At 47.1% G+C, this 26,914-nt stretch overlaps 2 protein-coding genes across 8 annotated transcripts; one reads left to right on the forward strand and one right to left on the reverse strand.

Annotated features, from left to right (window-relative positions):
- The first annotated feature begins 341 nt into the window (after window positions 1-341).
- SPG21 (spastic paraplegia 21 (autosomal recessive, Mast syndrome)) lies at window positions 342-11,239 on the forward strand. Of its 3 annotated transcripts, XM_017830308.1 has the most exons (10): window positions 342-502; window positions 2,133-2,190; window positions 3,399-3,492; window positions 6,764-6,925; window positions 7,741-7,821; window positions 8,433-8,578; window positions 9,091-9,199; window positions 9,654-9,761; window positions 10,141-10,281; window positions 10,583-11,199. In XM_017830308.1, exons 3-10 carry the CDS (start codon window positions 3,430-3,432, stop codon window positions 10,703-10,705), a joined length of 933 nt encoding a protein of 310 aa, XP_017685797.1. In that variant the 5' UTR covers window positions 342-502; window positions 2,133-2,190; window positions 3,399-3,429; the 3' UTR covers window positions 10,706-11,199. The 3 variants fall into 3 exon arrangements, with proteins under 3 accessions (XP_017685797.1, XP_017685796.1, XP_017685795.1); XM_017830307.1 differs by lacking the exon at window positions 2,133-2,190; XM_017830306.1 differs by lacking the exon at window positions 342-502 and having other exon boundaries at window positions 2,183-2,288; window positions 10,583-11,239.
- Window positions 11,240-11,331: 92 nt separating this feature from the next.
- On the reverse strand, window positions 11,332-24,311 carry ANKDD1A (ankyrin repeat and death domain containing 1A). Of its 5 annotated transcripts, XR_001877265.1 has the most exons (16): window positions 24,223-24,311; window positions 21,697-21,800; window positions 20,929-21,027; window positions 20,259-20,357; window positions 19,703-19,807; window positions 18,789-18,887; window positions 18,274-18,372; window positions 17,248-17,346; window positions 16,827-16,925; window positions 16,510-16,608; window positions 15,484-15,582; window positions 14,591-14,686; window positions 13,313-13,514; window positions 12,481-12,612; window positions 12,065-12,268; window positions 11,332-11,479 (listed from the first exon to the last, which is right to left on the reverse strand). XR_001877265.1 is itself a non-coding variant. In XM_017830303.1 (15 exons), the coding sequence occupies exons 1-15, from the start codon at window positions 24,254-24,256 to the stop codon at window positions 12,207-12,209; spliced, it is 1,527 nt and encodes a 508-aa protein (XP_017685792.1). In that variant the 5' UTR covers window positions 24,257-24,311; the 3' UTR covers window positions 11,332-12,206. The 5 variants fall into 5 exon arrangements, 4 of the variants coding, with proteins under 4 accessions (XP_017685792.1, XP_017685791.1, XP_017685794.1 ...); XM_017830303.1 differs by having other exon boundaries at window positions 11,332-12,268; XM_017830302.1 differs by lacking the exons at window positions 11,332-11,479; window positions 12,065-12,268 and having other exon boundaries at window positions 12,293-12,612.
- Window positions 24,312-26,914: the final 2,603 nt, after the last annotated feature.

Below are 26,914 nucleotides of genomic sequence, written 5' to 3' on the forward strand. Positions count from 1 at the left end.
ACCTGTTTATCACATACCAATTAAACGGAGCTAATTGACCCCCGCCCGGTCATTAAGAAGAATGACTCAGTATCACCTGTCAGAGAACAGGTTGCCCGGAGAAGCCGTGGCTGTCCCGTCCCTGAGAGCGTCCAAGACCAGGTCGGAGCAACCTGGGATAGTGTCAGGCGTCCCTGGGGGCGGAATGATTAAGTTTTACAGTCCCTTCCCCCCCGCCACTGGTAATTACAGGGCGGGCACGTGACTCCCACCCCGGCGGCGATGGCGACCGAGAGCCCCAGGCCCCGCCCCCGCCCCGCCCACCGGGAGTCACGTGGGGAGCGCGGGCGCAGCACCCGGAAGCGGCGGCCGGCGCGTGCCCCCGGCCGGGCGCGCGGGGCGGGGGGGGGGAAATCCCGGTCCTCATCCTGTTCATCTTCATCCTCATCCCTGTTCTGCGCCTCGTCCGGCATCCTTCACCAGGCCCTGCCAGCCCGTGAGTGCCCAGCACCGACCGGGCAAGGTGGGGGTCTGCCGCTGTCGCTGTGGAGACGGGCCTGCTGCCCCTGATTCTCAGGGGGGCTCTGAGGAGCCGGGCGGGCCCTGAGGTGCCGCGGGCACCTCTCTCATTGTTTGGGACGGTGTTACTCCCTGAGGGGCTGTGCCGGGGGGGTCGCGGGGCTCTGCAGGGGCAGGGGGTGTGTTTTAAGCTCTGGAAGGACCCCTGAGGGAGAGTATTGGGACTCGGCCCGTCAGCCCCGCCCTGGGGTTCATTTTCCGGGGGTCTCTCAGGGAAGGGGCCGCCTCAGCCGGTTCTGCAGGGGGGAAAGCCCTCGCTGAGGGTGCTGAGTGGGCGGTTGTCTCCTTCCCCCTGCAAAGCTGGGGGGGCCAAGTGCGGCTGAGATGGGGATGGAGCAGGGGATGGGAGTTTTGCTGATGGAGAGGAGAAGGTGCTGCGGCCGTGCCCCAGTTACCCGTATATCTTCTTTCTCATTGCCTTTCTAAATCAGTAATGAAGGGAGCACGTCATTGATGTGATGGGGTAGCTCACAAGGAGAGCATTCCCAACTGCTTGTCATCCGTAGGTGATTCTTCCTGTAGAGGAGTTGTTTTTAGGAGATCAGAGTTCTTCGGGTTGTTTGGTCTTCCTAAAAATGAAAATTTGGTCTTCAGAGCCTGGTCGGTTCTTTGTGGTCTGAGTTACCTTTAGTGGCTGAGCACGTGGTTCAGCTTTTCTGCAGCTGGAAAGCATGTGTTTTTGTTGACATGAGCGTTTGTGTGTGCAAATTTAATGCTGCATTTCTGTGCCAAAGGAAAAAAAAACCCAGACAACATTTCAGTAACAGGACATCAGCAAAAACTTCTTTAATCAAAGATAAACTATTTCCTCTTTCCTGAAAAGAGGGGCAGCCCTTAGGAGTGGTGGGCACAGATGCACCTTTATAAGGAAGCTGGGGAAAATCAGTCTGGGTGTTATAGGCCAATGGTTCACTTCTACAAGTGATAACAGGTGAGCTGGGAAGCTCAAAATTTAGATTTCAGGTGGACTCTAAACTCACTATGGCGTGAGACGAGGTGCAGGTGCAGGACAAAGTTCACCTGCATTGGAGCCTTTTCTTACCCAGTGTAATGACACAGCTTTGTGCTCCCAGCCCACAAGAATCACCTTAATGGTGCTGAAAGACTGAGGGGGCAGAAGCAGGGAGGTGATCACAACGGGGAGAGATTTGCCAACCCTTTCTGGCAGGCAGAATTATCAGTAGAAATTCTCCCTCTCCGGCGCCTCCATGTCCGGGCAGTCCCTGGCCGTGACTTTTGCTTCTTGGCCCTGTCAATATAACACTCCCAAGATAATGTGTGTTTTAAGGCATTTCCTGTAATTTATGTCTGCCACAACTTTGTCACGCTGTTGTTTGCTAAACAGCTTTTAGAAAGCCACTGGTATGTGGTTATGGAGAGGAATTAGTCTGAACCTCTGCTTCCTTTCTCCAGTGATCCACTGTCCCCCAGTCCAGTAACGCATCCTTGCACCTGCTCCACTTTGGAAATAGGTATTTTTCGCTTTTGCTGTATTTTTACCTGCTGCCAGACTGTGATAGAGAGCAAAATAGTTGGAGCAAGCACCAAAATGAAACTACAAATTCGCCACACAGGTGAACTCCTCACCTGAAACCCTTGGACGTGAGAGGTGTAGCTCGTGCTCTGTGGAAGGTGTGTGTTGTCTTGCAATTCAGAAGGTACTTCCCCTTTTAAAATTATGTTTTCTGCACCTGGAACGTGGCAAATGAAGACTGAAAGATGAGGAAATTGTAAGTAACTGTTAATCCAGCTGTAACCCTGTAAGCTGGTTAAGCTGCCCACCGGCAGCTCTCCTGCAGGGAGAAATGAATTGCAGTGACTCACAGAACACAACGAGGTCTTATTTTATGAAGAATTAAGAAACAAAACCTATTGATTTAGGCTTGGCAACTGTTAAGTAACAAGAGCAAAAGTTTCTTTGTTTTGTTATGCTCAGTGCTGTGTGTGAATGCATGAAAATAATCTCCTGAGGCAGTTGGCTTTCAGGGTGAAGCTATTGAGTCTCCAAGCTTCAAAATGTTTGATGCCATTTGTTGTATAAATGGAAGCTAATGGTCTCTTTTAAGCTGCTTTTAAAAAAAGAGTTAAATCTTGGAGTTACCTCAGTGTTTATTACTAATTAATGGAGTATTATAAGATGCTCATTATGTGTGCTTGGACAGTCTGACTGGGGAGTGAATTGGTAGCATTCCTGTGTGGCCCCAACTCTGAATCAGTTTGTTCCAAATGTATTAATTGTTGCGTTTCAAAGGTCTCTTCATTGGTAACTCCTGACAAGAGTCTGCTTCTGTGTGGATAGAATTGAAATTTCAGGAACCTTCTGTAAATTAAGCCTCGGATCAGATGATGTTCCTGATGTGCTCTGGGACTCCTCTGGGTCAGTTACACTCGGATGGAAGGATGTGATCTGAATACTGAGACATGAAATAATGTCTGTGGTGTGAGCTGCTGAGTGAATTGTATGAATATTTATTAGCTATAAATCTGGAGTGCTTTATCAATTTAAAACAAATCAAAAACCTGCTTTAAGGCTTTAAGCCACTTACAGCCTGCAACACAATTGAGTTTCTCTGCAGCTGTCCCAGGGGAATGCTGTTACAAAAGCGTCATCATTTCACAGTTAGGGTGGTGCAGTAAGGCAGTCAGGTGACTGCCTCTTGGGGGAATAATTACATGGTTTGTGATGAAAACTGAGCAAAAGTAAACTTGGTGTGAGTCAGAGGTAGTGCCATCAACTGATAAGAGCAAATCCCCCTGCAATGCTTTATATCCACAGCACAGCTTTCAAGTGCTGCCCACGGGAAAGCTGCTGTATTGATTTCTCACTTTCTCTTTTGCAGGCTGACCCAGACTGAGGTTTTTCTAAACATCATGGGAGAGATTAAAGTCTCTCCTGACTATAACTGGTTCAGAAGCACAGTTCCTCTTAAAAAGGTATGTGCAGCTGGAATTGTCTTATGGGTGAAGTCTCCTTGTTTTGTAGCGGGGGGAAGCCAAACTGTGTGGTTAATGCAGGGCAGCTGTGGCTATGCTACTGACCTGCTTTATCTCCTGAACTGTTGCCCCACGTGTCATGTGAGTGCATGAAAGCACACCCTTCATTTTCATGTATTTCTTAAAGGTCACCTCTGCAAGTGTTGGGGAGCAGAGACTCCCAGCTGTGACCCACAGCGGCAGTACCTACTGTCCTGACCCCAACCATGCCTGAGGAGGAGACTCCAAGGAAATAGTGTGTGCTGGGGATCACATGTGGCCTCTCAGAGCTGCCTGTGTGCACTGTACCGAGGCAGGGCACTGACCCTGTGCTGCCAGAGCCACCTCCACCGTCCCTACACATCATCCTCAGGCCAAAGCAGCATCTAAAGGCAACTTCTCAGCAGTTGGACTTCACACAGGGTTACTGAGAAGGGGAAGATCCTTAACCATGGTGGAAAACCCCAAATGGTTTCTTCTGCTGTGTGTCCTTTAGATGTCTTTTGCTTAATCACACTGTCCAACGACTTTCTCCTCTCTCTTGGATTTCTCCACTTCCTTTCACTGAGCCCCAGGGGAGTGTTGGAGGTGTGCAGTCCCCAGGGGAGTGTTGGAGGTGTGCAGTCCCCAGGGGAGTGTTGGAGGTGTGCAGTGCTCCAGCTCCTGCTCTGTACATGCTGAGGACAGAGAAGGCACAGTGTGCAGCACTAGGACATGGCTCCTGACCGGGTCAGGCTCTCACGTGTGCCTTTTGCAGGTCAGGCTTGCTGAGGCTGTGGTTACAGCCTGACCTGCAGCAGCAGCCCAGGCTCCTGCCAGACTGAAGGACAGTGCTGCCTTTCCCCCCAGCCTGCTTCTGCAAGCACAGTCTCTGATGGGGCCGTACATGCTGAGCAGAGTCAGTGGCCTGCTTAGCTTGGGGTGTGTTATAGTTTGGTTTTGGGCTAAGCCGACTTCCAGTCGGTTTGGTTCCATAATCTGGATGGCAGTGTTGGCTGCAGGAACACCTCTAAGGCTGTAGGATTTTCATTCACTTTGCCAGTTTGTGTGTTCTGCAATTAAGAAAGATCTGTTGCTGTTGACTACACGTGCTCTGTTTGTCCCTGGCTGTCCAGCTGTTTCTGACCGGTACCAGACCTGCTGGGTCTGTTTGTGTCACGCTGTTGCCTTCAGGCAGTAGTACCTCACCAGGTCAGCAAAGCCAGGAGAAAGTGTTTCAGTGGAAAGAGGTGTGAGTGCTCTGAGGCTGTGTTTTATGGGATGCAATATAGTGAGCTGGAGGTTGTGGTTACAACGGTGCTGCTGCCGTGGGGATGTTGTGACACTGCAGCTCACTGCCAGCAGCCACTGCCTCCAGCTGCTCTGAGTGCTCAGGGTTTCATAACTGGGGACATGTGTAAACTGAAGCTGATGGTGCCCTGGTGACCTTCAGACCAGGGAGTGCCTCACCCTCATGAGTGATTCCGTCTGCTCAAAATCGAGAGGTGCCACAGTGGTGAATGTGGGGGGTAAAGAAGATAGAAATAAACAAACCAGTCCTGGTTACTGGAGAGAGAAGAAAAAAAAAAAAAAAAAGCCCAATTTGAAGATGTAATTAATATCTGAAGCTCTTTGGGAATACATTTGCATGCATTATCCCCCCCAGAAGTGCAGGAAGGAATGACCAACCTTGGTTACTGCTGTCAGATCGACCTAAGGAAGCAGAGCCACAGCAGTTTGTTGGAGAACGGGCTGAGATGTTTCTCCTGACAGGCTCAGGAAATGCACAGCTCCATCACCCTTCCTGCCCTGGCCAGATATAGGAAGTACAGCACAGAAAATAACATTTCTTGACTGAATCTCTGGCTTTGGCTGTGAATCTCCATTTACATACACTGCTCCCTGTCTTACATAAGTCATTCCTAAAAGTCTTCAACAAGGGACACCCTGGCCTTGCAAAACTCAAGGGAGCCACCCTGAACAGGTCCAACGTTACTGATGGGAGGACAGCTGAGAATGGCAAGGCCTGGAGCCCAGAAGTTGTGTTCAAAGGGTAGTTTTTTGGGGGATTGGAAGAGCTTTTATAGAAAGTTTATATTTGAATGGTTTCAATGATCTGGAAGCTCTGGTATGCAGTCTTCCTTTTTTCATAAAGACTTTAGAAAACAACAGTATCATGTGATTCCTCATATGCCCCCAGAGCCTGAAATACTGGCTTTATTAGGAGCAGATTTGTTAGTCAAGCAAATCTGATTTGTGTTACACTGTTCTCTGATTGCTGAGAAGCTTAACTGCTGGGTTGGAAATGTAAACTGTGCTTGTATATAACTGTTCAAAAAGCTGTAAAATCTTGATGCAGAGGAGATGAATTCCCACTGTGTGACATGGGCTTTCCCCAGAGGTTTGTGCTTGTTATCTGGTACAAGCCACATGCTTCTGCTGGGTTGTGAAGTTGAAAGGAAATATTAATAAACAAAACAGTTTGCTGGTAGAACAGGCTCTGTCAAAACAAGTCAGGCTTTAGCACTGCTAGAAAAAAATACCCAATTCTTATACTTTTGAAGATATTGATGAATATGAGGAGCTGCTTATTAATGGTAGCACCTCATGTGAGAATAATCTGCCTCAGCCAACCGTGTGTCCTGGGCACTCCAGATGCTCCTGAGATGATGCCAGATGATGGAAGTGTTTTTCCTCCCAGCTCAGCTTTGCAGTGCTGTCCTGGGAGCTGTGTGTGTCTCTGTTTCTGGCAGGCAGCTCTAAGCATTTCAGGTCAATAACTTGTGTTAACTGCTTAATTCAGCAGGCCTGCATGGATCCAGACCTGTAACATCTTCTGTCCATGAATGCAAATGTTGATGATTGTTTAAAAGGCTGTCCCTGGGGCAGTGCTGGCTCTTGCAGCCTCCAGCTGCTGCTCTTGGTACCCTGAACTGACCTCCTGGGTCTCTCCTGAGCATGGACGTTCCTTCCCTGAGGTGCAGTTCCTTGTCCAGCTTATCTCAGGGTGCACAAAGCATTTGGTCTGATGGTGCATGGCCACAATTCTGTTCTAGCTATGTCCACACAATGATTGTCATTCCAGTTAGAAAACAACCTTAGAGAAGAAAGTTATTGTGAGGAAGAATAAAAGATGGTCATGAGTATGATAACATTTACTAGATGATGGAAATTTCTAGAAGTAATCCTGGAAGCTGGCTGAAGAACCTCACTTGTCTTGTGTGTCTTGTCCCTCCTGTGCCTCTCTTTCCAGATAATAGTAGATGATGATGACAGTAAAGTCTGGTCACTGTATGATGCAGGACCGAGGAGCATTCGTTGCCCACTCATATTTCTCCCTCCTGTAAGTGGAACTGCAGATGTGTTTTTCCAGCAAATTTTGGCACTGACTGGATGGGGCTACAGAGTTATTGCTGTGAGTATCCTCAGTCCTGTGTCAGAGTTGGTGTGCTCGTGCTTGTTGCTCTAATCAGAAATTGGATAATGAACTTCTTAGTTTTGACTAAGGGAATCCACCAAAAACTTGCTGCTAAGTTGCACTCTGGAGTAGGTAGCGTGTAGATCCAGGCTGGAATCTGCTGTGTGTTCACAGCAGCATTTAACCAAAACCTTGTGCATGCACACAATTAACTTCTCGGCCTATTTTTCCCCTTGTGTGTCCTGGACACAAATCATTTTTGCCTCCGGCTGGATCTTTGTTAGTGCTGAGGCAAACACAGGAGTTAGTTCAGGGCTTCCATGTTTTCCTTGGGGATGGTGGATAATGTGGTTCTTAGCCCATATAATACCTGCAAATGCTGCGTCACTCCTTCAAACCCAGCCTGCTCTTCTGTGGCTTCCCAGCTCCTGAGCTGAACTGAAATGGTTGATTTGTACAATATTAAACAGCCTGGTTTTAGGAGTCCTGCTGTGTCTCTTGCAGCAGTTAATGATTTCTGTAGCTGTTACGTGCTACAAAACTATTGAAGAACAGTTACAGCCTCCCTTCCCACTGACTACAGGATGAGGCAATGCTGCACTTTCCCCAGCAAACTTGCTCTGCAGCACTTTGTGTATTTTTGTGTAAGTGAGGGGGAGGTGTTTGCACCCTTGGACTGTGGGGACCTTGCTGAGGAGCCTCACCCTGCAGGAGAGGCAGGTTGATGTCCCGAAACCTTTAATGTGAGAACCGGTATGACTTTGAAGCAGATTGATCTGAGACCAGCTTTTCCTAACTTTGTATAATTTTAGTTGCAGTATCCAGTGTACTGGGATCACCTCGAGTTCTGTGATGGATTCAGGAAACTGTTAGACCACCTTCAGCTGGATAAAGTGAGTGCCTGGAGATGGAGAAGTGCATGTATCCTTGCAGTAAAAACCTGATGTTTGAAAGAGTCTCGTTTGAGAACCAGTGTATAAAATAGGACACAAAAATGCAGGCTATAAATAAAGAGGCTGTGTTGCAATTTCACATTTGAAACTAGTTTATTTTTGAAGGTGAATACCCTTGGAAATTGTAACACTTGGCCTAAATTCAACTGCTACTCTATGCTTATTAAAATGTATGGGTTGACTTCAGTTTTTCATGAGATCCCATGGAAGTTATCATTCCTAACTCATATAGTACAGAACACCACAGTCAAGTACCTTGGGTTGGAATAGCTATGGAGAACAAAGTGAAATGTTCGGGGTTTTTCTTAAGCGTGATGAACACAAAGAAGTTTGCACTGTGATTCTGTGGAACATTTCCTTCTGTCAGTATTTATCACATTTATGTCACTCATAAAACCAGAAGATGAATAGAATAGTGATTGTTTCAAAAAATGGGTTATGGGGACAGGGTAAACTTGAATGACGTATTTTTGTCATCAAGCATTGTGGCTCAGAGGTTACATTTCACAAGTGTAACGTCATCTGTTTTTTGGGTTTTTTCCTTGTATTAGGTTCACCTTTTTGGAGCTTCTCTGGGAGGCTTTCTGGCTCAAAAATTTGCTGAATACACACACAAATCTCCCAGAGTTCAGTCTCTGATCTTGTGTAATGCCTTTAGTGACACTTCTATCTTCAATCAGACATGGACAGCAAACAGGTAAGGAAGACTGGGACAAGCAAGCAGACTTATGGCATTAATTTTTTGCAATGAAATGTCCCACTGATTGGGTTGGACATGTGTCTAATCTCATTCAACCTGGGTAAGGGAGGTGTGGGATGGAATGCTTATGACTTTTAAAGCTATACCACAAGGGGAGTGGAAATTTTCACAACTGAGAGTGTGGAATTAGACAAGTTGTTCTGTGATCCTCTGTGGATGTGTGGTCAGATTTAAAAACTCTGCCTGTTTTCTAACAAAAGTTTAGGGCAAGAAAAGTGTTCTTCATTGTGTTTAAAATACCCTTTTGCCATGTAAGATTAAAAGCCTCCCAGAACATTTCAAGCACCAAGCTGCCATGTTTTCCATCTCTCTGCTCTTAAAGCTTTTTCAGGATTTCATTTGAAGTTAAGGCACAAAGTCTGTGCAAGGAAAGGGAGCGTTTACAACAAAACATCTCAATGCTGGAGTCCTTGGTGATTGAAGATTGTTACATCTTGTTTCTGTTCTAGCTTTTGGCTGATGCCTGCTTTTATGCTGAAAAAAATTGTCCTTGGCAACTTTGCATCTGGTCCTCTAGATCCTGAGATGGCAGATGGGATTGATTTCATGGTGGACAGGGTAGGTATCCGTGTGCTCCAATGGCTGTGGTGTCATTCTGTAGATTTACTGAGCAGGAGGGTGTAGGGATTTCTGTGCTTTCTTCATTCCCTGGCCCAGGAGGGAGGAGTGAGGAATGGATCTTTAGCAGGTGCTGACTGTCACAGCCCCAGCAGTTTAACTGGTGTGGTGACTTTACCTTAGTTCTGTTTATTTATGTAGATCAAAAGAGAGGAAGTTAAGGAACTAAGATGAAAGAGGAGAAAGTACTGAGATACATCTGTAGGCCATTCCCTGGGGGCAGGAGCAACTAATGGAACATGCTCTAAGTGTTTGTCTCATGCAGACTAATACTGAGTTGGAATTATAACCTTCATCCATTTAAAACTATCTTCTCTTTGACTTTATTGTTCACATTACATTAACTTTCTGCAGTGAAATATGTTATTAAATCAGTGTTTCTCTCTCCTGCAAGCTGGAGAGCCTGGGGCAGAGCGAGCTTGCCTCAAGACTCACCCTCAACTGCCAGAACTCCTATGTAGAACCTCACAAAATCCGAGATATCCCTGTAACCATTATGGATGTAAGTTCATGTCAACTAAATTTTTTTCTTAAGCACTGTTTCCTCCCCTTGGCAGATGGGCTTGATATTCAGTTAGCAAGTTAGTAAGCATTTGCAGCATGTAACTTTGTGTTTAGGGAAGCCTTGTGCTGACTGGGCAACACTGTGACTCTTCTCTGCTACACTGAGTTGGATATTGGGTGCAGTAACTCAGCCATATGTTCCAGTACTCCAGCCTTGGCTTTCTATAGCTGTCAGTGCCCAACAAATTTGCTTGTTTTCATTTCATTACACTGTTCCACAAAGAAGCTGAGAGGCACTTCTAGGAGCAACACAGAGCCAGTCTGATGTAACAACAACATCTGAGATTCAGAGCTGACTGCTGGGACTTGTTCTGTAGGTGTTCGACCAAAGCGCGCTTTCGACGGAAGCGAAAGAAGAAATGTATAAACTTTACCCCAATGCCAGGAGAGCTCACCTAAAAACAGGAGGCAACTTCCCCTATCTCTGCAGGAGTGCTGAGGTCAACCTGTATATTCAGGTGAGTCTCTGAATTCAAACTCAATCTGAAAATGTGTTTAGCCACAAGAGCAGCAGGAAACTCCTGCTCTGTGCTTGTTTTGTTTCTTGACTTCCCTGAGCTCTGTGTGCTTGGAGATCTCTGATACCAAAGGGCAGGGTTGGAGCAGCCACATTCATGGAGGAGCAGCTTTTGGGGGTTTTCTGTTGTACTCCGGAGCCATGGTTTCATCCTGACAAAAATTACTTGGAAGGAATGTTTCTCCTTTATCAAAACAGTGTCCTTCTACAGCTGTTCCCGTGTTATTTCCCGTGTCCCACAGATCCACTTGCTGCAGTTCCACGGTACCCGGTACGCAGCCATCGATCCCTCCATGGTCAGCGCAGAGGAGCTGGAAGTCCAGAAGATCAGTCTTCACACCAGCAACGAGCAAGAAGAGCAGTAGGCTTGGGAGTGCCAGTGAAGCAGAGGCATCACTTTGGTGGTCTTCCTGTGTACAATCAACTGTTCCCACTCTGCCTTTTCCCTTGTGTTAGCCGATTATCACTGTGTGATTCCTACAGGATCAGCAATCAGTGAACTACCCACGGACAGAAACCTCCAGCAGTGTAATAGGATAGATCTCTTTAATTTTTAGTCTTTGGATTCAAGGAAGCATCTTTGAAGACTACACTTTTAAACAATAAAGACATTTTTTCTACCAAAGTCTTCACTGTCATGTTCTTAAGCAGAACAGTATATTTCTTTTTATATTTTTCACTTGGCTGTATATATTACCACATGCAGATTGTGTCCTTATAAGCTGACATATATTTTTGTTGAATGTTTGATTTAAAAGATGTTTAAGTGACCATGTTGCCATCACTTATTTGCTTCATATGTTGTGTTGTAAGTTAGCTTGTTTCTATTTGAAATAAAGCATTTGAATTTTTAACTTTCTTGCTGCTTAAAAATGGTTTTCAATAAAACTTCACTTTCAGCAAGTGTCTCTTGTTTTGACTCCAAGAGAACAGCAGTGGAGTTCAGTACAGTCCTGGTTTGCCTCTACAGACACCTCTGGAAATGAAGAAAACCAGCACCTTCTGCTTGAATTCCCCAAGGTTGCACTAAGTAAGAATGTTGTAGTGTTTTTTAAATAAAGATGACAAGATATAACTTGCAAATTTGAGGGTACGATCTAGATTTATTGAAATACAGACATTATTTTCCCCTTGCAATGCTGTAAAAAAGAAACATGAAGTATTAGATGATGAATTGGTATGTAAGGAAACTATATGTCCTTGCCAGAGGTTGTGTAGATAACTGATCTCTTGAGAAGATACAGTTTGAAAAGGTAAGAGGGGTCATTAGTCACTTATTTGATTTATAAACAGTACACCTATGTTAATGTAAACTTATAAACACGATATATGTTAATGTTGTTCTCAGAAACTTTTTGTGAAGAGTCAAAGCATTGAAGATCACAACCCCTAAGGTTCCAAAAGGACCAAATGGTATCTTTGATTTTGCTTCTTAAATTCCCACCATAAGAGGGAAGTGACAGACACCCCCCAATACAGTAAGTAAAGAACACTCCTTAAAACAAAGGCTTTTTACCCTCATTAACTTGAAAAACTGACAAAAATTTCTGTACAAACGTGCTGTAAATAAGTTACAGTAAAACAGTGTAATATTTCCTGATACAGTGTGACAAGTGAGGCTTGCTCACTGAACTCCCTTTACAGTACCCAGACCATAGGAAATTGCTGATAAAAATCTCCCTTCTGTGTAAAGAGGCATTTTTGACCACAAGCATTTGTTTTACCCTTGTCATTCCAGAGCCAGAAGGGTGCAGCAGTGCCAGCTGTTTCTGACAAGAAGCCCTTAAGTTGCAGCTGCCTTTGAGCAGCAGCAGAGAAGTGTTTTTTCTCCTGTAGCTCTGAGACCAGCAGAGGCTGCTCGCGGTGTTACATCGCTGTGCACTTCCGTGGAGAGGTGGAGTCTGCGTTGGCTTTTTTCCGGATACTTTCTGAAAGAGAGAATGTTCTGCTGCACGGAAGTATGGAGCCATGGCAGGAAGAGGAAAGAAATGACATGTAATGGAAGCAAGGGGGAAGGGCAGGTGCTTTCAGCTTGTGTGAATTGGCTTCACTGAAGTTTTCCTCTGTGTGTGTTGTGTAACCCCAGAGTTCAGATAAATTGATTTAAATAATGCTGAGTGAAGGAAGACAAAAGTATTACCTGCTAAATCTCTTCTTCCAATCCCCACAAGGCCTTCGTACAGCCCCTTGATTGGATTTTCTCCTGCAGTATTCACGCCATGGAGCCAGATCAGCAACATCCTGTGGCCGTGTTCCCTGTAGCTTTTAGTGCCTGGCAAGATCAGACCACAAATGGAATCCCACCCTCAGAGTGCATGGCCCTGACTAGAGCAGATTTCTGAACTGGTGGGTCTGGACACCCCTTCCTTTGGATTTTACTAGGAGGCTCCAAAGTATGGTTTAGCTAATTTCCTGGTTGTGGTCTGCTGGATTCATGTGAAATTTATTGGAGTGGCCCTGCATGAGCTTGGACTTGTTGGCCAACCTTTCATGGCAATACAGAATTTCTGCCTTCGGAGCACAGCTTGGCCCCTTGCTCACGTTATCCAAACTACAGAGTCCTGACAGGAGCCAAACCAGACCCTCAGACCCTCCTTCTGTTAATGTATCTCTTAAACTCTAAATGGAACTTCACTACCTTCTTGGTTCATATCCTTCAAAGAAAAAAATAAAACTAGAAAGTTTCTCATGTTCTATAGAACAAGAACTGTAGCAAGAACCCACCAGCCTGGTAAGTGCCTCTTAAGGAATGAGCAATGAACCACTAATCCCCCTGCTTGTGTACTTTACTCCTAGACAAATTCCACTGTGTAGGTAAGTCCGCATTCATTAAAAGCAGAATTTTTAACCTAATCTTTAGGTTGTTTCAAATAAACCAACAGGTTTCCTTCATGCTTTGCTCTTACTGCAGCTGAATCTCCGAGAAGCACAGTTCAAGTGAAGGAAGGAAAATACCTGGGAAATTTTTATACCTGTCCATTGTTGCTCAATGGCCCTAATGTGAGCATCTGTGAATTTCCAATAATGTGCCAGCTTCTTCCATTCCCCAGGTTTGAGGTACTTAGTGGCTAATCTCCACATGACTGAGCGAATGTGCTGTGTTTCCAGCCTGTGATCTTGCTTAAAGGTCAAGTGCTTTGCCACCCATGAGTCGGAGTCGCTGTTCAGGTTGTCCTGCAAAGCCAGAACAGGGGTTTCAGTCGGGGTGCTGCAAGGGTGCCTGTCGTTCTGCAGCCTCCCACACCCTCAGCTCTGCAGGTCGCTGCAAGTTCATTCTGGCACAGCACTTTTTTTTTTACTCTCTTTATTCCTGTTTTGCTGTGTACTAACCAGGCACTTTAACAAAAAACGTTAAAAGCCGCTTTGCTGGAAAAACCCATGTGGATTGTGATTTCCATTTCTATACTGCTTTTTATCTGGCCTTGGTGCAGGATCATTTAATTAAATCTCCTGCTTCCCTGCAACACAGGCTTGTGCTCACGGCCTTTACATGCCCTGCTGCAAAGAGGCTGGATGACATTCCCTAGGGCTGCATGGGAAGCCCATGAAGGGCCTGATCTACACTCCTGAAGCTGTGCCTGAGCCACAGGTGTGTGCCCTCCTTTCCTTCCTTTTCTTCTCCCTCTAGAGTCCTGGTATGGGAAAATGCACAAAATCTTAAGACACGAGGGATGTGGCATTTGGCTGTACTTTCCACATGCCCTGCTCAGCTTGGTTTGGGTACAGGCCTGGGGAAAGCAGGGTTTCAGGTGGCAGACTGGGGCTGAGCAGCTGCAGTTTGAGAGGAAAGCTGGTTGTATGACTCCAACGAGAACTGATCACTGCTCTCAGGAGGAGTTCTCTTCCACTGCTGAAAAACTCACCATGTCCCATTTGGTGACATTAGGCCAAGCATTTTCCTGCTCAGTCCTTCAATTTTTCCTCGAAAAAGGAACAAATGCTATCCAACCCCCTTCTACAGGGCTTTGGGAACAGCTGTCAAAGAACCTTTGAAAACCTCTATTCCTGGCAGCACAGCCTGGGATTTCTAACAACAGGGGCCTTTTTAAATAAGGAAAGCCTTAAGTAGATGCTGTTGGCACCATGAAGACTTCTGTTTTTCTTAAGTAAGGGGATGAAAGTTGAGGTCAGGCTGCCACAGGATGCCCTGTATTTCTTTTCCTTTGACAGCTGGTACGTGGAGTCTCAATGGAGTAGACGAAGCTCCACCTGCCCTGGAAAGGGCAGGGGATGGTGTGTGAGCTGCTCACCTTTTCCCATTTGTAAAACCTATCGGCTTTGATAATCATGTCCACCAGGTTGATGTGATTGCCTCGGGCAGCGACATCCAGAGATGTTTTCCCCTGCTGAAATTAGAAGGGGAAAATGAGCTGGAAAAGACCTTTCACCTTAGGAGGTACAAGCTCTCTGTTACAGCAGCAGGACTATTGAGTAATGCACCCAGCCAGGACCTACTCTCCACCTATAAGCAGCAGATGTGAGCAGAAACCAAATTTCACACGGAGAAGTGTGAATGTGTTCCCTGACTGAGTGTCACTGTAGTTCCACAGAGTGCTGATGGGTGGCAAGTTCAGCCAGGTGGCTTCAGGTCTGCATGTGCTCTAACCCACTGAGGATGGCAAACACTGCTTTGCTCTCTGCTCAAGCCTCTTCAGCATTTTCTGGGCACATACCACACTTTCAAGCCACACCACACTTTCAGGCCACATGCAATTTACCTGATGCTTCTAGAATTCTTTTGATATTTAATTAGAGGGCAAAAGCCCTGGAAACAATGCCAGATCTAGATCAGATACTTTATCCTATTAAAATGTGTGCTGTGATTCTTAGGGTATTATTGCTTATCATTATTTGAGATCTTTGATATTAATGTGTGCGATAGCACAAGTAGAAGCAGAAGAAACTAGATCAACTTTGAGAAAGAAAAGGTTGCTCATTGTGTGAACTGTTGTCTACCTGCCTTTCTCTCCTGGAAAACACAACAAAATAACCTATTCAGCAGTGTTTTAAGGCCTTATCCCTGGAAATATCCAGATTTTAATATTACTAGCCTTCCTTGGAAATTATGAAAGACAGTGGCAAAGACTATCTATATTTTTCCTCCATACTCCCACAGGACCTATTCAACCCATGGAGACTTTACCTTGTCTGTCAGCTTCAGGTTAACTCCTGCAAGGAGAATCATCTCAGCGATGTCCTGCCTGCCGTGCTCTGCAGCGATGTGGAGTGAGGTCTGCTGCCTCTGCACAGGGAGGGAGAAAGGACTACATTTCAGAGAAGGACAAGTGTGAAGCTGGAAGGACAAGGCAGAACATTACCAGGAGGAAATGCTGTAAGAATGCTGTCAGCTCTGCCCTCCTTTCCCCTCTACCCCTTTTCAAGCTGCAGGTTAAACACCCTCCTACCTCCAACTAGAGTTGGTTTCCTCTGGCTGAGCAGAACTGGTCTGTCCCTGTCCCAGGACCAGCATTAAGAAGCCTCCCTGATCTAATCCTCTAGACTTCAGTCTAGATAAGGAACATCTTCAGCTCCATAAGGCTCTCTAGGGTCACTTATAGGATTATATTATTTCCTATTATTTAAACAATTTCTGTGGGCAGGTAATTTGGCCATGGGAGGGAAGGACCTGTGCCAGTTCTTTGTTCCTGGGACACAGGGCTGGGTTAATGTCCCCCCTTGGGATTGTTTAATGGAAACAAGTAAAATCAAACACAAAATGTGGCAATTTTATGGTGTTGTCAGGAGGGAACATTGCTACAAGAATGAACATTAACTGAAACAAGCTACACAAAGCCCTTCATTCAGAAAATTACAACTTGGTGAGACAACCAGCTATCTGCAGGCTTGCCTCCCGTTCTCAGCCCTCCAAATGTTTTGCAGAATATCTTCCAGTTTCTCCCACTTGCTTCCAACAAGGAGGAGAGAGCTGACTGCAGTGCTGCTGTGCACAGGTCCCAGGGATGTGGCACAGCCCATGTGTTGAATGCCATCGAGCAATTATCTCACTGCAACACTCAGAATCATTTCACAGGTTTCACATTTCCTAAGTTGCGCTTCCGGGTTTTCCACATTTTAAAGCACTTCTCTTTAACCCTGTCCCCAAGGTAATCAAATCCCCCCTGAAACTGGTTGACATTTCAAAGACAAAGAACAGGAGCTGCAGTCTTACATTATCTGGAATGTCAAGGTCACACCCTGCCTCGATGAAGAGCTTCACCATGGCTGGGAAGTTCTGCAGGACCGCGATGTGTGTCGCTGATGCATTTTGCTGTTGAAAGAAGACCTTGTGCTTAGGAAGAGCTCAGCTCATGGCACTGAAAGGACCATGCTGTGCCCAGCATATCTTATTCTATCACAGCTGCCACTCAGCACTGGGGGCTGACTGGGGATATTGCAGCACTGGTCCTTGCAGAGTTGCTTGGTGCTCTCAAGCAGCTCCACAGACTTCGCCTTTTTTAAGTGGTGAGAGCATTGAGAAGGACTTACATGATTAACAGCATCAGTGTGGATTCCTGCATCCATGAGGATCCTGGCTATCTCCTCATAGCCATGCAGAGCTGCATAATGAAGGCAGTTCATCTTCTTCTGAGAGGCACCTCAGAAGAGAGCGGTGTTAGTCAGGGCTTCTTCTCAGAGGCTGCAATTGGTACAGACTACACACGGAAAGCTCCCTGCTTCCCTCCTGCAAGAGCCCATGGCCCGACACTGACAAATTCATGGAGATTGTCTCCACAGCCAAACCAGTCCCAGGGAGCTTCACCTGCCTTTTTGTACAAAACCATGTCTACCTTCCTCTGGTCTCCCTGCGCTGTTCCTTAATGCTGGGCTTCACAAGGCCCAACCTGGGAAGCCAGGCATGAATCCACAAAGTAGTGCTTGGAAATGGAATGACCTCCATGGAGCTAACCTGGGTCTGGGCATTGACATCAGCTCCTGCTTCCACGAGCAGCTTCACAGAGTCCCTGTGACCCCCCTCAGCAGCCAAGTGCAGAGCTGTAAGGCCTTCCTGGACAAGGCAGAAAAGGACATAGGCAGCATTTCTATAGGCAAGGCCAAGACAGAGCAGCAGAATGAGCAAGACTCTATCCCATCTTCTGAATCCATGACATGGTAAGGTACCAGTTCTGAGGGTCAGGGATCTGGAACTGGAAACCCATGACCCTCAACCAGATTCTCCCTTCTGAGGGTTGTAGCTCATTTCTTTACAAGAAAACAGAAACAAGCAGAATTCTTAAGTGATTTAATCTGGTTTTATTACTGCTCTTTGAACAACGGGCAGCTCATCTGGGGGGAGACAAATGCTACTGGTTAACACAGAAGGTGGCTTCCCCTTTGTTTCAGATCTTAATCACAATCAAATACACTTTTCAAAGACAGTAATGAAACAAGACTAAAAAAAAAATGCTGATAAACTTAATTGAGAGTGTGCCCTGGAATAAATAACAGCGATACTAAGCCAATATTTGCCATCTAAATCATTAGCTGTGTTCCAGCCACGTATTTTTCCAGAGCAGACCTGTCAAAAGGGAGATCTCAAACAGAAGGTCCATATGTTCAGTGACTAAGTCAATACTATAAAGCATGGTGCAGTTTAGTTTAAAACACATTCAAAAACCATTTAGGCACTTGAATGTCTAAGGGTCATGGAGAAAAAGGGAGATTAAATGGAGTGATAAGGTAGGTCAGCAGATACAGCAGGAAGAGAAGGCAACACTTTAGAGCTGGAAATCGGTCCAAGACGGATGTTGCCTTTCACTGATACTCTTCAAGTGGCACCTGGATTTACCCATGCAGGCTTCAGATAAAATCAGCTATTTTCTAGACCTCTCCTGTCAATACTGACTATTCAGCCTGGTGACTGTGGCAAGAATGTATTTCTAGGGAGGAAAAGGGCGAAACTGATGTGGTTACTATTTCATTTAAATGTACTTACTGAGTTTTTTTCATCAAGGTCCACTCCAACACCTATAAGCTTCTGCAGCACAGACAGGTGTCCATTTTTAGCAGCTAAATGCAATGCTGTATTTGCTTCCTGAAAGTAAACATCACTTTGTAAATATATGTATCACAGGACTGTGTGTTCATACACCACAACCTTGCACAGAGTATATGCAGTGTGTCTGAGAAGGAGGTTGTAACCAGTAGCATGAGACTGAAGCAATCTTCTAATAGTTGCAGCAGGGAGGGAAGAAGCCCAGCTACCTTAAACTGGAGCATAGTATACCAGGCTTGCTGCATGTCCTGTTTGAAAAGCCCTGGAGAGAAATCCAACATGGACTGAGGTGCAAATGGCTTGCAAGTGGATAGGGGAGAAAAGCTCTGACATACCACAACCATAGTTAAAACTATGGAAACTCGCCTTCATGAGCCTTTTGGTATCCTCTTCCCTGATTTTCATACCCATATCATTGGACTTCACTTCCCTTGTGTGTCATTGTGTGCCCATACCTTGTCTTTGGCACTGCGAGAACAACCCAGTCGAATGAGGAACTCCACCACCTCTAGTCTCCCATACTCTGCAGCCAGGTGAAATGCTGTCCTGTCCATCTGGGAAAGGAAACAAGGAAACACAGTCCAAAGAGGCTCAGGAAGCAAAAGATCAGGTCATCTGCTGCAAGAAATACAATGATGCCTTGGGTAATAACCCATTCCACAAAGGGCAGAAGTGCTGCAGTTCTTTTATTCTGCTGCTTTTATTCTGTGTTATATTTGGGATGACCCTAATAAAACAAGGTGAACAGAACTACCCACTGGGGCTAACAAGCATGTTGGTCTCACCAAACACTGGAAGAGGTCTTTTCAGTGGTTATTTCCTATAAGTGGAGCATAATAAATAATTTATTAAAAACAACTAAGGATTAAAAAATTGACTTCATATCTAAGCCCCCAGTTATAGGGTGAGTGAGGACCCCTTTGGGGGAAAGGCAAATCTCTTGTTGCTTCATTTAACTCCCAAGCATCAGAGTGGGGATCACTCTTGGAACCATGAAGGCCATGGAGCAGAAAAGAATGTGCACTAGCTCCTGCAGGTTCTTATGCCATCTCCAGGAACAGATCAGCCAGTGCTGGAACATGCTGAGAGAGGTTCAGCCTTGGTTATTACTTACCTACAACACACACAGGAGCATCATCAGCAAGAGAGTATGGCACTGAAATTCCTGAATTTATTCTGCAAAAGTCCTGGCTGCTAGAAGTTTAACCAGAGCCAGAATCCCCATGATCCCTAAGCCCACTCCGCAGGAAGACTTCTGGGAATAGCATCTGACTCCAAGTCTCTACCCAAGACCAACAGCAACATCCCTGCTAAACTCAGCAGAGTAATATCAGACCTCAAGAAACAAAGCAGTGATGAGCTGTCCTACCTTGTCTGTCTCATCCACACACACATCCTCCAGGACCTCCATGATGAACTCTATGATCTGGACGTGTCCCCTCTGGGCAGCACAGTGGAGTAAGTTCCTGCCATTCTGGAGAGGAGATAAAGGACAAGTCCAACTCTGTGAGACAGTCTCTTTTGACAACCTGCTCCTTTTAGCAAAGACCCATTCCATGCCTCCCTGCACCTCTAGGGCTACACTTCCTTGTGCTGCAGACAGCAAGTTATGACTGGAGTATTAATGCTGCTTTTCCCAACCAAGGTCTGTCTTAGAATACCCAGACTGCTGACCCACTAAACCCATTTCCCACTTCTGTAACACCTTCCACATCAGCACTGCACAAACATGAGCTGAGGATGCTGTGTGCATCTCTATAGCTCCAATTACTGGATTACAGCTGTTTTAGGAATAAGGCAGAGTGCAGATGGCAGTCCCCAGAGTAGGTGCTGTCACACAGGACTACCTAACCACAGGTGAGTCTCTCTCCATCCCTCAGCACCATCTAGAGCCGTGTGATGGACCCACACAGGGAGACTCTCACCCTGTTGACACGGTTAGTCTTGGCCCCAGCGTTGATGAGGATCTGCAGGACATGGAGGTGGCCAAACCAGGCAGACAGGAGAAGAGCATTCATTCCAAACTGGGCAGAAGAGAGATACAGTTAAACTGCAGCCACCACCATCCCCACCGTGGAGGAAAGCTGTCCCCTTAGCTTCATGCAGTTTCCCAAATCTATTTGTTTCTCACTGTTATTTTTTTCTAGCCTCACTTTGTCCAGTTATTACTATTCCTGCCACAGATATTCACAGCAGCTCAGCAGAGACCTGCCTCCAGACTGCCACTTCCTAGTTAATGGTGTGTGTTTGCCTGGGGGAGAGAGAATTTGCTGACTGTCTCTGTCATCCCACAAGCCCCAACAATATGACCAGAAGAAGCCAAGCATCCCCATGCTCTACAGAAAACCTCACAGATTCCACCAGCCTACTCCCAGTCACTGTGCATGCAAGGAAAAGGCCAAAAGACAGAGCACAGACACCTCTGAAAACAAGTCTCGCTCCAGCCCCTTGCTCAGCAGGTGCCATGTGCCAACCCTGTGCCACCCACCCAGGGCTAAGGTGAAGTCTGTCACTGCTGGCCCAGCACCCAGTCCCTGGCACTCCCCCAACACTGAACACATTTGCAGGACATGCAAGGGAGAGTCGCCTCTGTACACTGTCTTCGTCATCCACGGGGACATCGTGACCCAGGAGCAGCCGCACAGCATCCACATTCCCTGCTCCCGCAGCCCAGTGCAGGGCACTCCGGTCTGTCTGGAAGGGAAGGATAGAGAAGGAAGGCTCATGTATGCAGAGTGTGTGTGTGTATCCACCAGCCTTCCTGAAGCCCAAAATCTCCTTGGCCAACCATGGAGCCAGAATTTCTCACACTGTGCAGGGTCTTCTTTGGACACGACCCTCTGTCTCTCTCCTCTCCTGTCAGGCAGGTGTTAGTCACCTTCCACTGAGGAACTGCAGGTCTGGGCTATAACAACAGCACAGGAGTGAAGAACATTGCTGCCCATCAAGGGACAGACTGAAACAGTAGGGATGTGTGTAATCCCATATTTCCATGAAGATATTGGTCAACAAGGAGAGACCTGCACCAGGGACTGAGTTTGTCCCACAGCCTTGGCATGAAGAGATAGCAAAATCAAAGCCTTTCATACTGTCTGTATCTGGCACAGAGGTTACAAGGGGAACCATAAATGATCACCCTCCCTCAGCACCTGCAGCTTTCCAGTGTGGTCAGGATGATAGTGGGGGTCTCAGTGTGTTGAGGAACTGCTTGGTTGCCACAGGCTCTATTTAGCACAGGGTGGTGTATTTTAAAGCTTTGACCAATTAAGCAGCTAATGAGAAGAGCAGCGTTAAGGAGCTGCAGTTCTGAAACATGCCCTCAGCACTTCCTGCAGTTTAGAGGTGGAAAAACCCAGGACTTACATTGTTTTTGGCTTTGATGTCAACCCCTCTCCTGATGAGCTCCTCCATCCTGGCCGTGTCATTCCGCTTGGCTGCGTCATGGAACTCCTTCTCTGACTGAAGCACTGCAGCAGAGCAGAAGAGTGAGCATTAAAACAGTGCTGGCAAGGAGCATAGGGCAGCATGCCCCAACAAACCTCCCCTTCATCTCACTGGCCCCTGTGGCTTCAGGGAAGGGTGACTGTGGAAAGATTCTTCCAGCAAGAATCCCAGTCCTGTAGATGTTGGCATTTGTCCTCTCCCACTGTCTCTCCTTCCCTGAGTATCCCTGTGCCACATCAGTGCTCTTCCAATCCTACTCACTTCTCTTCTAATTCAGTCTCTTTCTCTTCATGGATTTGCTCCAGCTACAAAATCTTTTGGTCTATGAGGTCCATGTCCTCTGGGCCATGTCCTCTGGGCACCTCTAAGGCCCAGAGCCTATGTAAAGGCTCTGACACGTCACCCTTTCCTCCATCCTTCCACCTACATCCCACCACTCAACAAGGAGGCCTTTGCACATGGTCCTGCCATCCCCCTTCCAGGCAACCTGAACCATCCAAGCAGCACAGAACTGCCAGCCTGGCCTGTGATTAGTGTTGCATCTCTTAATAAACTGTGGCAGTTCTGCATATAATTTACCACGACTGGCAGTATTTGTCCTGCACAGTTAGGCACAATTTAAGAGTGTTTACTCTCCGTGCTGGGCCTTGCCCCAGCAATCTTCTCCTTGATCGAACAAAACTTCCTGCCAAGAAACGAGAGTAAAGCTGTGACTCTGGGGCTGCCACAGCCCCACAGGGAGGCTCTGAAGGTTTTTGGCACGGCTGGTGTCAGTCTTTTTTGGACTCGGTCTCTGCCCTACTGCTTTTGGGAAATTCTTTCAAGAAGTGCTTGACTCAGATCCTCAGCCTATAATATTCCACTGGAGAGCTGTCCCAGAGGCTTTGCTTTCTCCTATGCTGCTGCAGAGCTCAGGCTGCAGTTTGAGCATCTCAATGCTACTTCAGGGGCTCAATGCCACTTCAGTTGGTTTCAACTTATCAACTAGACACTAACCACATGCCAAACAAGAGGTGTCAAAACATATTATTGTTCCCATTCCACCACACTGAGGAGATAAACAGGAGATTTGCTGCCTAAATAGCACTACCCCATTTTTCTGCTCAGAAGACACAGAAGAAAGGCAACCCTACTGTGGACTCTTAGAGCAACAGAGGCATAATCTCATCCTCCAATTTCGATTCCCCTTACCTTCAAACAAAAAACTTTAGCTCAAGAAAACCACAAATAATACAACAGGATCATTCAATAGTGTGTTTATCCACTTAACACCAGACACGATCATCTGAGAGTGTGCATTCCACAATGTTGAACCTGCTGCTACAATTGAACCTGCTGTCCAGGATTTGGACACTGATTTCTGCAGAAACAGGATTTCCTGTACTGTATATTAAGACTCTGTTATCATCTGGTCAGGGATGTTAACAGGATTGCATTTCCACACTACATGGACCCTTGATTTGAGAGGAAATATCAGGAGAACTTACGAAAAACACGTGGAGTTTTTGTTAATTATCAACACCAAGGGCGACACACACACACCTCCTTGTAAATGCTACTCTTTCAGTGGAGTAAATTCTATGTTTCAGCTAAGAAAATGCTGCTGCCCCTGCTCTCCAAGTGACAGAAATGTGTTGTTACATTTTATGGTCACACAAAGCATCATCGCCAAGAGATGCCAAAGCACCCCTTTGCCTTATTTATTCTCTCCTCTACCTGTAAAGATGCAGTAACAAACCCGGCATCACCAAGGCTGTAGAAGCCACAATTTATCTATTTTCAGCAACACATGGAAAACCATTTGGTGGTCTGAGTTTTCTGTTTAGGATCCACATGACTCTGCTAGCTCTGTAAATGTAAATGCACTCCTCATCATGGCATAAACCCATCCAAGAGCAGCATTTTGGTGGATATTTAGCAGTTTTACTTCTCTTTCAAGCTCAGATTCCAGAGTGTTTTGTAATTTGTGTTACTGAACATGAATTCAGTTATCCCAAACAGCGTGGAACACATTTTAAATTATTTACCCTCAGTCCAATGCACCAACTCGTGGGCAATTTATTATGCAAGAGATGTAAAAAAGCAGCAAAGGAGATGAAAGACATGTAAAGAAATGTGATAAAACCATCCACAGGGCTCTAGCTGGAGCTGCAGGACACAAAGACAACCCAGGATGGGGACCAGGGGATAAAGGGGGCCAAAACCCCCAAGTGGGGGGTACTGGAGTTATATGCAGCATCTCAGGGGTACAGGATGCTTTGAGGCAAAACAACTCTTAATTCACGCGTAGCTTTATACACCTGCTTTGTTTCCGAACGCATTTTCATACATCTGGTTATTCCTTGGAGCATCGCCGCTCTGTCCCTGACCCCCCCGGCGCCCGCCCGGCCCCGCTACACGAATCCCCCGCCACGGCCCGGCGCCCCCCGCCTCGGCCCCACTCACGGGTGTCGCCCTCCGACGCCAAGTCGTCGCCCATGTCGCGACACAGCGGCCCCGCCGCGGCCGCCTCAGGGCGGGCTGACAGGCGCGTCCCCGCCGCCTCAGGGCGGGCTGACAGGCGCGTCCCCGCCGCCTCCGGGCGGGCTGACAGGCGCGTCCCCGCCTCCTCACGGGCCGCCCCGCCGCCGCAGAGCGCCTCTGTAGCTTCTCTTTAAAGCAAAATATCGTAAAATAAGCTCTCCTCCCGACAAACGCGGTTTTCTCGGGCCGTTTTGGCGTGATTTGAGGGGGTACGTGGAGCTGCCGCCATTCCGGCCGGGTGCCGCCCCTCACCTCAGCGCGGCTCTGCTGGGCGCTGCTGCTTGGAGGTGGTGGGTGGTTTAATTTAAAATTAATCTAATTCTCTTTCCGAAGCAATTTAGGAGGAGAGGGATTTATGTTCTGTGAGAAATACGGGGTGAGTTGTTGCTTTTTTTCCCCTGAAAGCAGAGTCAGGATTTGGTGTTCTCAGGGAATTAGGTGCTCTCATTACCACAGGTCCGACAGCGAGTGCAGGAGGGGGCAAAAGGGCTTTTCCCTCAGAGTTTTAGTGAATTCTCCATTTTCAGCATCTGTGAGTGGTTTTGTATTTTATTTTCTTCTCCATTTTGGTAGTATGATGAGGAAGGAACCAGGCTGAGCTGAGGCTGAGGGGAGAATCAGACCTGTTTCTGTGGGTCCCCCAGACTAATCCCCCCTGGAATACTGCATGTGACTCTGGAGCTCCCCAACGTAAGAAGGATGTGGGATTGATGGAGTGAAGTCAGAGGAGGCCACAGAGATGTTTCAAGGTCTGGAGCACCTCTGCTGTGGAGACGGGCTGAGAGAGTTGGCATTGTTCAGTCTGGGCAGGAGAAGGCTCTAGGGAGACATTATTGTAGACCTTCCACTACCTAAAGAGGCTCCAAAAGAGCTGGAGAGAGACTTGACACAGGCCTGGAGTGATGGGACAAGAGGGAATGGCTTCAAACTGACAGAGAGCAGCGTTAGATGAGATTTTGGGAAGGATTCTTCCCTGTGAGGGTGGGGAGGACCTGGCACAGGTTGCCCAGAGAAGCTGTGGCTACCCCTGGATCCCTGGAATTGTCCAAGGCCAGGTCGGGTTTTGGAGCAATCTCCTCTAGTGGAAGGTGTCCCTGCCTATGGCAGTGAGGTGGAACGAGATGAGCTTTAAGGTCCTTTCCAACCCAAACTAGTCTATGCTTCTTTGTTGGTGGTCTCAGGATAGGAGAGGTGACATCAGGTCTGTATTCCCTCCCTGTACCATGCTGGCCCACAGACTTGGTCCTTGTCAGAACTCCCTGGAGGAGTCTCTTCCAGCCCTCCCTCCTCTCTGTACCGCTGGTTTTGGCTGGGAGCACATGCTGATCCCAGTCACCACATGAGGGTGCCAGTGCTGTTCACCTGCCACGATTTGCTGCTCGAGCAGTAAACTTCAGGGTGCAGATGGGGATGTTCCCTGGGCTAAGGCCAGTTTTGGGGGACACCTCTGTCCCGGGGACCTTTATGAGGGTCTGTGATGCTCCTGTGAGAGAGCACGGGGCATTTGGTGCAGTGGAAGATGTGGGGAGGCAAACAATGTCCTGGAGGGATGCAGAGATGCAGAGATCCTCTGCTTCTCCAGACACGTCCCTCTGTGGGCACAGTTACACCAGAGCTGTCTGCAGGGTAGGGAGATGGTGTTTTCCGACTCACTAAAGCCCAGCACTGAGGGTCTTGGTAGCCAAAGCGCTTCACTGATGCAGTGGGACCACGAGCCTGCCTGATTGTGAAATGGAGAGGTGGAACCTAAGCTCTTGAGCAAACACAGAGTGTGGGGGGGTTTATGGGTAGCTCTCAGAGCTTTGGATTTGTGTTTTGTTTGCCTTTTATTCAAATTGAATTAAAAAAAAAAAAGACCCTCTCTCTGGTAGGAAAAACGAACATAAGGTCTGTCTGGATAAAGGGGAAGCCCTTCTTTTGTACAATAGCTCAGCGGGTAGGGCATCCTCCCCAAGGAAGGGGGAAAGCTGGGCTTGATCCTTGCTTCTGCCAGAGGGGAGATACAAACCCTGGGCCACAGAGACCCCAGAGAGCACCGTAAACAGCAGGCTGTGAGCGTGTCTGGTGCAGAGAGTTTTCCTTGCTCTTTCCTGCTATTTTAAATAATTAATGATTTGATGGATCAGGGAGTGGAGAAGGCAGGTGTCCTGTCTCCCTGGAGAGCAGTCTGTGCACCCGGCGAGACGGAGCCTTGCTCTTTCTCGATGAATATTTAAGTGTCTTCAGACAAACTGGAACGGTGCCAGTAGGAATGGCTGAGAAGGGCTGAGCCCTTCCCACTGGGTATCCTAGTGCCTGGGGGCTGGGGAAACAGCCCTGAATAGGGCAGGGAATAAGAATAATCCCTGCTTGTACGGACTATGGAAGTACCAGGCATCCCAGCCTTAGGTGGGACCTCCGGCTCTTGCTAGTCTTTTGTTATGCTGTGAGGCATCCTTGGATGGAAGGCTGTCTGGATTTAACCTGCCGATGTTAATGTCATTGTCATTGTCTTCCAGAGCCTGAATCAGCCAGGACTGATCATCCACAGCTCTTCTGCTGCTTAATGCTGACCTTGGGAGAGAAGTAGTGCAGATGTACGGAAAGTTCGCATCTGTTTGTGAGCTTGGGTGTT

Source organism: Lepidothrix coronata, unplaced genomic scaffold (genome assembly GCF_001604755.1).
Source record: "Lepidothrix coronata isolate B3197 unplaced genomic scaffold, Lepidothrix_coronata-1.0 Scaffold176, whole genome shotgun sequence".
In the NCBI taxonomy this organism is placed as follows: Eukaryota; Metazoa; Chordata; class Aves; order Passeriformes; family Pipridae; genus Lepidothrix; species Lepidothrix coronata.

Coding starts and splice junctions, on each gene's coding strand:
- SPG21 (XM_017830306.1), top strand. Junction 8,579..9,090: donor CAGACATGGACAGCAAACAG/GTAAGGAAGACT, acceptor TTTCTGTTCTAG/CTTTTGGCTGATGCCTGCTT. Junction 9,200..9,653: donor TTGATTTCATGGTGGACAGG/GTAGGTATCCGT, acceptor CTCTCCTGCAAG/CTGGAGAGCCTGGGGCAGAG.
- ANKDD1A (XM_017830302.1), bottom strand. CDS start 24,256: ATGGGCGACGACTTGGCGTCGGAGGGCGACACCC. Junction 18,888..19,702: donor GTGTGGATGAGACAGACAAG/GTAGGACAGCTC, acceptor TTCCTTTCCCAG/ATGGACAGGACAGCATTTCA. Junction 18,373..18,788: donor CTCGCAGTGCCAAAGACAAG/GTATGGGCACAC, acceptor GTTTACTTTCAG/GAAGCAAATACAGCATTGCA.